General features: G+C 40.6%; 1 protein-coding gene across 1 annotated transcript in view; it reads left to right on the top strand.

Annotated features, from left to right (window-relative positions):
* The window catches only part of SEC14L2 (SEC14 like lipid binding 2), a 52,039-nt gene that overhangs the window by 11,050 nt on the left and 27,558 nt on the right, over positions 1-13,431 (top strand). Inside the window, exons 2-4 of the mRNA XM_075829594.1 lie at positions 777-858; positions 3,803-3,846; positions 5,078-5,140. Of these exons, the coding sequence (XP_075685709.1) occupies positions 777-858; positions 3,803-3,846; positions 5,078-5,140 (189 nt within the window). The remainder of the gene's footprint in view (positions 1-776; positions 859-3,802; positions 3,847-5,077; positions 5,141-13,431) is intronic.

Genomic DNA, 13,431 nt, shown 5'->3' with positions numbered 1-13,431 from the left:
GTCTGTACTGCCCCATAGACTTGTATTGGTCTGTGCGTGGCGCGTGAAAACCACGCGGCCCGCACGGACCCAATACACGCTCGTTTGAATCCCCCCTTAAAGAGCAATTCTGGACATGATGTGATTTTTCCCCGATCCGTTCTGGTGCATAGTCTTAAACATAAGGGCAGTATTATTGTAGTTATTGCTATTGTAGTAGTTGGTTGAATGGGCTCAAAAGTGACTACCAGTTTTTAAAAAAGAAAAAAAATACGCTGAGAGCAGTTGTTACTTCTCACTCCCCTAGGCAGAGTGTATTAGGCTCTGTTCACATCACGCTAGGGGGCTGAAAAGCTGCCGATGCATACATCGAACGTAGCCAGGGCCCCCATATGTCGGCATAGCACAGCTATCAGTTCTGACTAAGAACCATATACAGGTTCGAAATGCATAAGCGGTTACCCCCTTTTTTTTTTTTTTATGTGAATTCACTTTATTCTTTTAAATAACTTCAATGTTTTTAACCTATCGAATGCTGGAAAACGACAAGTACTATTTAGTTTCACAAACAAATTATTGGACAGGTAAAAATCCAGCCATTTTTTTTTTAACGATGGGGACCATTAAGCTAAGCTGGTACACATCACGTTTTAGGGGGACACCACCAATTAGCTACTGCCCATATTTATGTATTTTATGGTCTATTTTAGTCAACATTATGTGTATTGTCCATAAAATATTTTCAGCAGATCTTTAAATGACAATTCTTTTTACTCTCCTTTTTTCCTTATCCACAGTTCCAAGAGAGTGTGAAAGACCTTATCCCCCAGCTCCCCTCATACAGTCAAGATGACTACTTTCTGTTGCGCTGGCTTCGAGGTGAGCGAACTATGAAATAATTGCGCAATAATGGGATTAGGCACCAGGGTTTTAAATAAATGTTATTGCCACTGAAAGCTGGATCTGTATTATCATCAAAGCCCTTTACCCCCTGGAAAATGAGTAGGATGATAGGAATAGTGTTAACCTGGACAATACTTCTGAGCTGATTCTTGTCTACATATGATAACCAAGCGGGCACTTCACTATCAATCATTACTGAACCTTCCACTGGCAAAGTTATTATAGATGGTGACCATGATAACATTAGAGAGTCATTCACCGCTACCATTATTGCCAAAACCTCAGAACACCAGTCATTGATAACTGAGGTGAAAGATATAAAGATTTTGCCTATGAGGCTTCTACGGAAATTGCAGTAAAATGGTTATCATCATACTTTATTAGCAGCCTTGAACCCTTGTTCCAGAAGATAAGAGTTGATTTTGTTTTGGGTTTATTGATTCAGATTGTTATAAATTAACTTTGTTTTGAACAGATTAATTATTAGGGTATGTGCACACACACTAATTACGTCCGTAATTGACGGACGTATTTCGGCCGCAAGTACCGGACCGAACACAGTGCAGGGAGCCGGGCTCCTAGCATCATACTTATGTACGATGCTAGGAGTCCCTGCCTCTCTGCAGGACAACTGTCCCGTACTGTAATCATGTTTTCAGTACGGGACAGTAGTTCCACGGAGAGGCAGGGACTCCTAGCGTCGTACATAACTATGATGCTAGGAGCCCGGCTCCCTGCACTGTGTTCGGTCCGGTACTTGCGGCCGAAATACGTCCGTCAATTACGGACGTAATTAGTGTGTGTGCACATACCCTTAGGCAATCGCGATTATATCCTATTTTACATAAACTACTGGTTTTGTAGTTAAGACATGTGATAATTATAGCAAGAAAAGGTTGATTCAGGCTTTGTTCACATCTGCGTCAGGGCTCCGTTCATGGGTTCCGTCTGAGCTTTCCATCAGGGGAACCCATGAACGAAATCCAAACTGAAACAAACAGAAATCATAGGTTTCCGTTTGCATCACCATTGATTTCAATAGTGACGGATCCGGTGCAAATGGTTTCCATCAAAACGACGGAACCCTTGCACAACGGAGACAAACAGAAACCATTGGCACGGATCCGTCACCATTGAAGTCACCTATGGTTTCCGTTTGTTTCAGTCAGGGCTCTGTTCTGATGGAAAGCTCCGAAGGAACGTCAGAATAGAGCCCTGCCGGAAATGTGAACGAAGCCTAATACATCATAGTAACATCAGCCAATATCATCGGATTTGGGTGATGTTAGTCTTAGGTTATGTTCACATGGCATATGTTTAAAGCAGTAGAGAGAGAAAACAGCCTCTGAATTTAGTCATTTTTGGAGCTGATTTTCAAAAAGTTTTTTTTATTTTTGCAAGCATATCTTCAAAGTGTTTTTTGTGGTGTCAATGGAAAATCAGCTTGTAAAATGCTTCAAGAAGTGACATGTCACGTCTTTTTTGCGAGACCTTTTATAACGACGCGTTTTTTTTAAATTCAGCAGCGTAGAAATACGCCTAATTTGAACAGCACATTGTATTTCCCATTTAAATCAATGGGAATCTATTTGCAGGCGTATTTCAAGTGTATTTTGGAGCATAATAGGGCTTAGTTCACACAGGGCAGATACGCTGCATGAAAGCACACAGCGTATATGTCCTGAGCACCGCAGGGAATTCCAGCACCGCAGGGAATTCCGGACGAAAAACCGCTTCAACTTGTGGTGCAGTTTTTCGGCCGGAATGTCCGCGGCAGAAAACGGCACATAAAAAAAAAAGCTTGATACTTACATAGCCATGGCGATGCGTCCCCCAGCCATCCTGCAGGCCGGCCTCCTGGTATGATGTTTTATCCAATGTGACGACTACATGAAACGTCATCCATGAATAACATAAAAATGATTGTTCTAGAATGTAACTGTGCTGGATAATAAAGATTTTTATCTCATTCTGGGTCCTTGAAAAGCTGGGTTGCAACTCTGATAAAGCACTGTAATATTCTATATAGGGGAGTAAAATAATTTACACGCTTTTATTTTTGGGACATCGCCTTTAAAGAGAACCTTTCACCTGCCCTACAAGTGTAGCGGAGTGCAGCATGTAATGGGCAGGGCTGCACAAACCCTGGGGCACGTTACACTTTTTTCCTATCTTCCTCCGTTATTTTGATATCGGTGCCGTTATATTTGGTGCCCGATATTTAAATAACCCCCTGAACTCTCAATGGGGCGTGTAATAAGCAAGGGGGGCAGAAAAACGCGGCATGCAGGCAGAGCTAAATCTGCCTCAAAATTCCATACAGAATTTTGAGGCAGATTTTCTGCCTGCAAAAAACTCTGTGTGAACCCAGCCTCATCCCAGTCCATCCCCACACAGGGTAAACACGTATTATAGTAGGAGCAAAGTCTATATGATTTCAACAAATCTCATCCACACTTTTCACAAAGTAAACGCAGATAAAAAGGGTGGAAATTGACTTGCATTGCAGATTCTCAGTCTGCAGCATGCCAATTTCTCTATCGAAAACGCTGGGGCATTTACTTTTTTTTTTCACTGTGTGTGGATGTACTCTTAAAAAAATGACATCCACATGTCCGCATGGCACATGTGAACGCAGAAAGCTGGATCTGTGTGCCAAGGTTTGCTTTTGATTTGATGTCCTCTCTGCATACAAGGCACGGCATAGTGATCAAAAACGGAGTCACTGTATAGAGTGTTGTATGAATGACTGCTATACTGTACTGGTTATTTTATGCATTCAAATGAGCCTGCAATTCTTATTCTCATTATCGCTTGGCACTCTTGTCATAGCAGGGTTAAGGATTATGGATTATGTGTCTGTAATAATATATCCCTATAATCTCTGTCTAATCTCTTCTCCTCTCTGCCCATCTCCCAGCCCGATGCTTTAACCTGCAGAAATCAGAGAGTATGCTTCGAAAGGTGAGGACTTTATACCTGCAAGAAAAGTGATAACGTGTAAACTTTAACCCCTGTTATTAAACTCTGCTGTTTGTTCAGCACCTTTCTGGAGTTGGCTATTTGTGCGCAATATCAGTCACTTTTTAGGGTATGTTCACATGCACTGTTTTCAGACGTAATTCGGGCGTTTTACGCCTCGCATTACGCCTGAAAAAACGGCTCCATTACGCCCCCATACATCTGACCATTGCTTTCAATGGGTTTTATGATGTTCTGTTCTGTTCCCACGAGGTGTTGTTTTACGCGTCGCTGTCAAAAGGCGGCGCGTAAAAAGAAGTGCATGTCACTTCTTGGGCCGTTTTTGGAGCCGTTTTTCATTTACTCCATTGACAAACAGCTCCAATAACATCCGTAAAATACGCCGCGAAAAACGCAAGTAGTTACAAAAACGTCTGAAAATCAGGAGCTGTTTTCGCCTGAAAACCGCTCCGGAATTTCAGACGTATTTTGTCACTGCGTGTAAACTTACCCTTAGAGACCCACATTGCATACCAATAAACAAGCAAACAAAGGATCAAATCTGAACTACTGGCCTTATTTGTGCCAACTAAATTGATCCCAGAAATGGCTCATGGGATCAGTAGAAGTGTGCCAACCTCCCAGGGATCTTTCTTTTTCCAAGGTATCACAGAGGGGAAGGGGCTTATGCAGCATTTTCAGACACCTGATTGTCACTTTGGTAGGCTGTTTGTGTAAATGAGCCAACTACTGTAGGTCAAAGCTATTATAACATCTGTTAGATGCTGTATGTGATGTGAAAGGGCCAGACAGCTTCCCGTCCCTTGGAACTTCTGCTGCAATGCCCCTATTCATTATAATGGAAGCTTCACTGCAAGGCCCTATACTGAATACGGATACCCAGAAGACCGCGCCCGTGCCCTGTCAGACTTTCTGCACTTTGTAATCCGCAAGAGTCATTGGGCGGTCCTTGCTGCTCTATCTCTGTCACGTATTATTTTTAACATCTCATTGGTGGTACATTTTAATGTATTCAGAATGGCGGCATGCCTGTGAAAGGTGGAAATTCATATTAACTCACTAAATAAATTATTAAGATAAAAAAATGCAAGGCAATATTTTCTTTAAGAAACAGGACATTTTACCTTGAGTATAAAGCCATCAGTTCAAGTATTTGTCTCCCTACATATTCACTGTTTATTCATTCGCTCTCTTTTTCCCTTTTTTTCTGCAGCATATGGAGTTTCGGAAGCACATGGATTCTGACAATGCGCTGGAGAAGTGGCAGCCTCCAGAAGTGAGTGTAACACAATGCAGGTCTTTTTTTTTCTCCGTTTTGCATGGATTGGACTCAACCGTAAACATTAGGAATTTAAAATATCTGTGTTTTTTTCTGATAAACATATTTGTCCATTTACGTTTATAACCGTACTTTATTGTTGTCTGCGAACAATTTTATTTGGTATTTACAGGAAATCCGTTTTACATATCCATTAGTCCGATTTTATCAGCAGCATACAGTTATTTGCAGTGCACCACAAACTGGCCCATAAGGCTGAGTGCACACGTCGCGGATTTGACACAGATTTTTAGCGCAGATTTTACACTTTGCAATGCAAAAGGGTGAGATCTGCGTCAAAACCGCAACAAAATCTGCGACACGTCCGCAACGTGTGTACTCAGCCTAAGTGTACAATATAAAGAAAAATAATGTAGCACAATCTCTACATACTATGGCTATTATAAAGAGGAACTGTGCCTAGAGACTAAGGCCAGGATCACACACGCACAGTTCTGATGCAGTTTTTGTGGTGATTTTTTACTCCGGTTTTTGAGCCAAACACAGGAGTGAATACAAAAGAAAGGAGATTCATCAGTTCTTTCTTTATACCTTTCGTTTCATATGGATCCACTTCTGGCTTTGCCTAAAAAAATGTAGCCAAAAACGGCATCAAAACTGTGTGTGTGATCCCAGCGTAAGGGTATGTTCACACGACAGCGTCCGTAACGGCTGAAATTACGGGGATGTTTTCAGGAGGAAACATCCCCGTAATTTCAGCCGTAACGGCATGTGCAGGCGCTTGAACGCCGCGTCAGTTACGGACGTAATTGGCGCTGCTATTCATTGGAGTCAATGAATAACGGCTCCAATTACGCCCCAATAAGTGACAGGTCACTTCTTTGATGCGGGTGTCTATTTACGCGCCGTCTTTTGACAGCGGTGCGTAAATATACGCCTCGTGTGAACAGACAAACGTCAGCCCATTGCTTTCAATGGGCAGATGTTTGCCAGCGCTATCGAGGCGCTTTTTTCGGACGTAATTCGGGGCAAAAACGCCCGAATTACGTCCGTAATTAGTGCGTGTGAACATACCCTAAAGCACACCTGCTCTAAAGGTCATGAGGAAGGTATGATGAGGTCAAACTGAGACCATTAGAATCACACATCATAGTCTAAAAAGTGACCATGGTTGCCACTTATTGCCACCCTAAAATGTTGTAACCCCGCTTCTACATCTGTGGGGAAAATGTGCTTCTTGCCAGGCAGGAGAAGTGGTACAATATTTAACCCCTTCAGGACTGAGTCTGTTTTGGCCTTCAGGATGAAGCCGATTTTTCAAATCTGACATGTCACTTTATGTGGTAATAACTCCGGAATGCTTTTGCCTATCCAAGTGATTCTGAGATTGTTTTCTCGTGACATATTGTACTTTATGTTAGGGAAAAAATTTGGTCGATAAATTCAATATTTATTTGTAAAAAACACCAAGATTTAGAGAAAATTAGCAAAAATTAGCATTTTTCTAAATTTAAATGTATCTACTTGTAAAACAGATAGTTATACCACACAAAATACTTACTAGTTTATATTTCCCATATGTCTACTTTATGTTTGCATCGTTTTTTGAACATTCTTTAATTTTTCTAGGACGTTACAAGGCTTAGAACTTTAGCAGCAATCTCTCATATTTTCAAGAAAATTTCAAAAGGCTATTTTTTCAGGGACCAGTTCAGTTCTGAAGTGGCTTTGAGGGCCCTATATATTAGAAAGTCCCCATAAATCATCCCATTTAGAAAACTGAACCCCTCAAAGTATTCAAAATAGCATTCAGAAAATGTTTTAACCCTTTAGGTGTTTCACAGGAATTAATGCAAAGTAGAGGTGAAATATACAATTTTCATTTTTTTTTTTCAAAAATTCATTTGTAATACATTTTTTTCTGTACCACAGAAGGTTTTACCAGAGAAACGCAACTCAATATTTATTGCCCAGATTCTGCAGTTTTTAGAAATATCCCACATGTGGCCCTAGTGCGGTAATGGACTGAAACACAGGCCTCAGAGGCCTCAGGGCCACCTAGTGGATTTTGGGGCCTCCTTTTTTTAGAATATATTTTAGGCACCATGTCAGGTCTGAAGAGGTCTTGTGGTGCCAAAGCAGTGGAAACCCCCCAAATATGACCCCATTTTGGAAACTATACCCCTCAAGGAATTTATCTATGGGTATAGTTAGGATTTTGAACCCACAGTTTTTTTGCTAAATTTATTTGAATTAGTAAGTGAAGGTGAAAATCTGCTTTTTTTTTTTGTGAAAAAACGTAGACATTTTTAATTTTTGCAAGGAATAAAGTAGAAAAAACACCCCAACATATGTAAAGCAATTTCTTCCGATTATAGCAATACCCCATATGTGGTAATAAACTGCTGTTTGGACCCACAGCAGGCCTCAGAAGAGAAGGAGCACCATTTGGATTTTAGATTTCTGATTTTGCTGGAATAGTTTTCAGTGCCGTGTCGCATTTGCAATGAACTGGAGGGATGAAAACCGTGGAAACCTCCCAATAGTGACCCCATTTTGGAAACTACACCCCTCAAGGAATTTTTCTAGGGGTAAAGTTAGCATTTTGATCCCACAGTTGTTTTGCTGAATTCATTGGAATTAGTCTGTAAAGGTAAAAATCTACTTTTTTTCTGTAAGAACTTAGACATTTTTAATTTTTACAAGGAATACAGGAGAAAAAGCACCACTACATTTGTAAAACAATTTCTCCTGATTACGTAAATACCCCATATGTGGTAATAAACTGCTGTTTGGACCCACACCGGGGCTTAGAATGGAAGGAGCGCTATTTGGCTTTTGGAGCTCAAATTTAGCTGGAATAGATTTTGGGTGTCATGTCGAATTTGCAAAGCCACTGAGAGACCGAAACAGTGGAAGCCCCCCAAAAGTAACCCCATTTGAGAAACGACACCACTTAAGGAATCTATCTAGGGGTATAGTGAGCATTTAGACCCCACACGTCTTTTGCAGAATTTATTAGAATTAGGCCGTGAAAATTAATATCAACATTATTTCCACTAAAATGTTGAATTTTTTCACAAAGGATAAAGGAGAAAATGCACCCCAACATTTGTAAAGCAATTTCTCCTGAGTACGGCTATACCCCACATGTGGTCATAAATGTTTTTTTCATTAGAAAGTAATTAACCCTTACCGAACTGAACCATGTTTTTCTTTTTCGTTTTTCCTCCCCGCTTTCCAAGAGCCACAACTTTTTTTATTTTTGCGTCAATAGAGTGGTGTGAGGGCTTATTTTTTGCGGGACGAGCTGTAGTTTTTATTGGTACCATTTTTTGCTACATAAGACTTTTTGAGCACTTTTTATTACATTTTTTGGTAGAGCGAAGGTGACCAAAAAACTGTGATTTTGCCGTTTAAAATTCTTTATTTTTCACGGCGTTCACCGTGTGAGTTAAATAATGGTATATTCTAATAGCTTGGACTTTTACAGACGCAGCGATACCAATTTTGTGTTTTTTTTTATTTTTTTTAATTTAGAGAAAAAATGTGAAAAGGGTTTATTTTTGGACTTTAAATATTTAATTTTTTCCACTAATAATAATAATTTACTTTTTGTTTTTACACATTTTATTAGTCCCCCTAGGAGACTTGAACCAGCAATCGTTAGATCACTGGTAGAATACACTGCAATACTAATGTATTGCAGTATATTGTCATTTTTACAGGCTCCTGTAACAGTGTGATCGCTGTTTCTGTCTGTTAGTCCCGGGTATCAGCTGTAATACACAGCTGACACCCGCAGTGTATGGCACGGGCTCAGCGCGTGAGACGCTCTATATATCACCCCACACATCACGACATGTTATTAAGTCATGGTGCGCGAAGGTTTAATGCGCAGCGGATGATGCAGAGTGAAAATTAAAATTTTTCCACTGATGTGCCATTTTAGTGCACTATATGTTGTGCCCAGTTTGTGCCACAAATACCTCATAAAATTTTAACCGGGTTCTCCCGGGTATGGCGATGCCATATCGGTGGACGTAAACGGCTGTTTGGGCACGCTGTAGGGCTCAGAAGGGAGGGACGCCATCTAGCTTTTGGAGCGCAGATTTAGCTTGGTAGTAGCTCTGGCGTTTTTGCTGGTATTTCAGTTTATAATGTGGGGGCAAATGTAGACTGGGCAGAGTACATCAGGGGCATAATAAGAGGGTATAATAATGCGGTAAATAAATAATAATCTGCAGATATGTGGCCTTTGTGGCACTTATAACTGGCGCCTGATCTTATCCGCTTTTGGACACTCTGCACATTTTGCATCGCCATAATCTGGGAACCAGAACTTTTTTTATGTTTTCACCACTGGAGCCGTGTGAGGGCTTATTCTTTGCGGGACAATCTGTAGATTTCATTGGTACCATTTTGGGGTACATGCCATTTTTTTGATCACTTTTTATTCCATTTTTCAGCAAGCCAGGTGACCAAAAACCATCAATTCTGACAATGATTTTTATTTATTTTTTACAGCGTTCACCCTGGGCTATAAATGATCATTACATTTCTTCTGCGGGTCGGTACGATTACGGCGATACCATATGTATATAGTTTTTTTATGTTTTGCAGCGTTTGCGCAATAAAATATCTTATTTATAAAATTTATTTTTTGTGTCACCATATTCTGAGAGCCATAAGTTTTTTTATTTTTCAGTCAAAAAAAGCTGTGTAAGGGCTTGTTTTTTGCGGGACGGGTTGTAGTTTGTATCGGTACTATTTTGGCGTACATGCGACTTTTTGATCACTTCTTATTGTATATTTTGGGAGGGTTGGTGACCAAAAAATAGTGATTCTGGCATTGTTTTTCGTTTATTTTTTTTGCGGTGTTAACCGTGTGGGAAAAATAATCTTATAGTTGGGGTCGTTACGAACGCGGTGATACCAAATATGTGTACTTTTTTTTTTTACGTGTTCATTTTTTTTTCCTATAATAAGAGTTATTATAGGAAAAAAAGCAGTTCATGTTTATGTCACTTATAACTTTTATTTTGACACTTTTGTTAAAACATTTTTATTTTTTTTACTTTTTTCACTTGTCCCACTAGGGGACACTTAGACTTGCAGCTCTAATCGCTGCTAGAATACATTACTCTACCTACGTAGTGTAATGCATTCCAACTGTCATTGTGACGTAACAGTCACACTGACAGGAAGCCTACGACGACCACCCTCGGGGTGGTCCTCATAGGCTTCTGTACATGGCAACCCGGAAGCCATTGTCTGGCGTCCGGTTGCCATGGATACCATCGCCAGCCCCCGTGATTTCACATGGGGGCTGCCGATCGGCGCTAAACACCTTAATTGTGGTGTTCAAAATCGAACGCCGCAATTAAGGGGTTAACTGCCGAAATCAGCGGCGATGGGCCGCTGATCGGCAACGGGGAATGCAGGGCAGACACCCTGCACAGTTAACCGCCGCTGTGGTGTAGCGCCGCACGGCGGTTAAGGGTATGTTCACACGACAGTGTCCGTAACGGCTGAAATTACGGCAATGTTTTCAGGAGGAAACATCCCCGTAATTTCAGCCGTAACGGCATGTGCCGGCGCTTGAACGCCGCGTCAATTACGCCCAAAGAAGTGACAGGTCACTTCTTTGACGCGGGCGTCTATTTACGCGCCGTCATTTGACAGCGGCGCGTAAATATACGCCTCGTGTGAACAGACAAACGTCAGCCCATTGCTTTCAATGGGCAGATGTTTGTCAACGCTATCAAAGCGCTTTTTTCGGACGTAATTCGGGGCAAAAACGCCCGAAATTACGTCCGAAATTAGTGCGTGTGAACATACCCTAACTGTCAAAGCGCTGACGTTACTGCACGTCAAGGTGCGCGAAGTGACTGCTCACATTGACGTGCATTAACGTCAAGGTGCGGGAAGGGGTTAATTTATCGCTACACACTCTCCAACATATTGATCACTATTTTAATACATCTTTAAAATGCATTCTAGTATAAAATATAGACTAGAAATTGTTTTTGTATAAATATTGTGTTTTTTTTCATCAGTAGAAATATATTCAAATAAATTTAAGAGGATATTTGTATCATAGACATTTTAAGCTGAGCAGTTTATCTGGCTGCAACCCAGACCTGCAAAATCCTTTCAACTGATCCGCTAGCAAAACCTGTTCTGGATATAGAAAGGTGTCAGATTAGCGATAACCCTTACTGACACCCTTGTTTGTGTGTGCCAAGAAACAAATATGGGTAAGAGACTTGTCTCATTAATAGGTGTGGGGACACAGATTCTACAGTACAGTCCAAAAGTGACCCATTCATCCATTCATTCATTCATTCATTCATTCATTCATTCATTCATTCATTCATTCATTCATTCATTTCCAATAACCAGTAAGTACAACTTAGGCCAGGATCACACACACCGTTTTGATGCAGTTTGTGTGGCAGATTTTGGCTTTGTTTTTTAGCCAAAGCCAGAAGTGGATCCAAAAGGAAGGAAAGGTATAAAGAAAAGACTGATGCGTCTCCTTTCTTTTGCGCCTACGCCAAAAACGGCATCAAAACTGTGTGTGTGATCTTGGCCTAAATCCCTAAATGTCTATAGTATAATATAAACATGTCCGCATACGCAGTTTTTTGGTTTGTGGTGTTAGTAGCGTTTTGTATCAAAACACAGAATGCTGAAGGTATGATTTTTTTTTCTTCTAGAAATACAAAAGCAGTCAATTTAGAAAAAATGGAAAGCGGTTTACGTTTTTTTGTGGGATAACTGTGCATAGAAAAGCGTAGTAAACTACACTTTTTCAAAATAAAAAGGTATACCAATGTATACCAGCCCGACAGAGGCCAAAAGGGCAATTTTATGGCCTCCGTCAGGTGAATGGAGCCCTATGGATAACGTTGCCGTGTAGGCCAGGATCTTAGACACATAATGTGAACAGAGCCTTATCATTGTTGTGTTTTTTTTAATTTTGTTTACAGTAGAAGTCCATGGCAACAGGATGCAACAGGATAGGCATTCGGTTTTAAAGATACATTTTTTTTTCTAATCTTGAAAAAAGACCAGTACCTTTAAACAGGATGGAAAAACGTGACATGAACCTAGCCTAATATAATACCGTGATATCAACATGGAAAAAAAAAAATAGCTATTAATACTTTCTAATCTTAATACTTACTAGATCTTCCTCCCAGGAACCTTTTAACATTGAACATTTTTAAATGCAATGTGTAAAATTACCTTTTTCTAGCCCACACTTGGGGCACTTCCTCTTATGTCTACGGATAACCCCTTTAAATGTTATAATTGAAGGCCTACCCTAAGGATAGGACATCAATATCTGATCTGTGGGGGTCCAACTCTCGGCATCCCTGCCGATCAGCTGTTTGAAGGGGCCGCAGCGCTCATGCGGGTGCTCCTTTCCCCTTTCATTCCTTTCCCTATTCCATACTATCAAACACCGACACACTTGTATCGGGGGTACACAGTAACACAACCTTTAAGTATGGGTAATTCCTCCACCTATTTTCCACTGCAAGATTAAATAACTTGTTTAAAACTAGAAAAATAACTTCACCATTTATATTCAACGTGAGAAATATTTAACATAGAAATATTAAGTAATCTAAACAAAGTGTTTTTATAATTTGTCTTATTTGTGCTTAGTATAAACAACGACATTTGCTGATTAAACATCATACTTTTTCAAGCCGTTTTCTTAATATTTATTATAAAAATAAAGTCTGTAATATACTTAGGCTGGGTTCACATATATCACTTGTGTCCGGCCAGTTGTATTATGCCTAAGACGGCTACAACTGATGACAAAGTTCTGCATGCAGCATTTTTCTGTCTGGCACAGGGAGATGTATGGGGTCACAACTAATGCATCCGATGCCAAAACTGCTTCCATAAGAACAAAAATGGATTACCGGACATATGTTAAGGGGACCTTATTGTCCAAATTTGTCGCTGGTCCCCTGTTGCTGCTTTTCTAGACTCATGCAGTACCCAGCGTCCTTTTACACTGGCCCATTTTTAGCCATAACAACGAGCGCCTATCAACGAGACGGCTCATTAATCGGTGATTGTTTGCTCCTGTCACACGGAGCTATGTTATTGGGAAGAGCGCTCGTTACTAGGATCGCTCGCCCCCATACATTTCTATCATGTCTGCAGTACATCTCCCTGTTTACAGAGGGAGATGTGCTGCTGACAACGATAATATTTTCTGCTGCAGAAACTGTATGATCAGCCGATGAACCAGCGTTTGC

The sequence above is a fragment of the Rhinoderma darwinii genome, chromosome 1 (genome assembly GCF_050947455.1).
Source record: "Rhinoderma darwinii isolate aRhiDar2 chromosome 1, aRhiDar2.hap1, whole genome shotgun sequence".
In the NCBI taxonomy this organism is placed as follows: Eukaryota; Metazoa; Chordata; class Amphibia; order Anura; family Rhinodermatidae; genus Rhinoderma; species Rhinoderma darwinii.
This window is presented reverse-complemented; position numbering and strand designations above follow the sequence as displayed.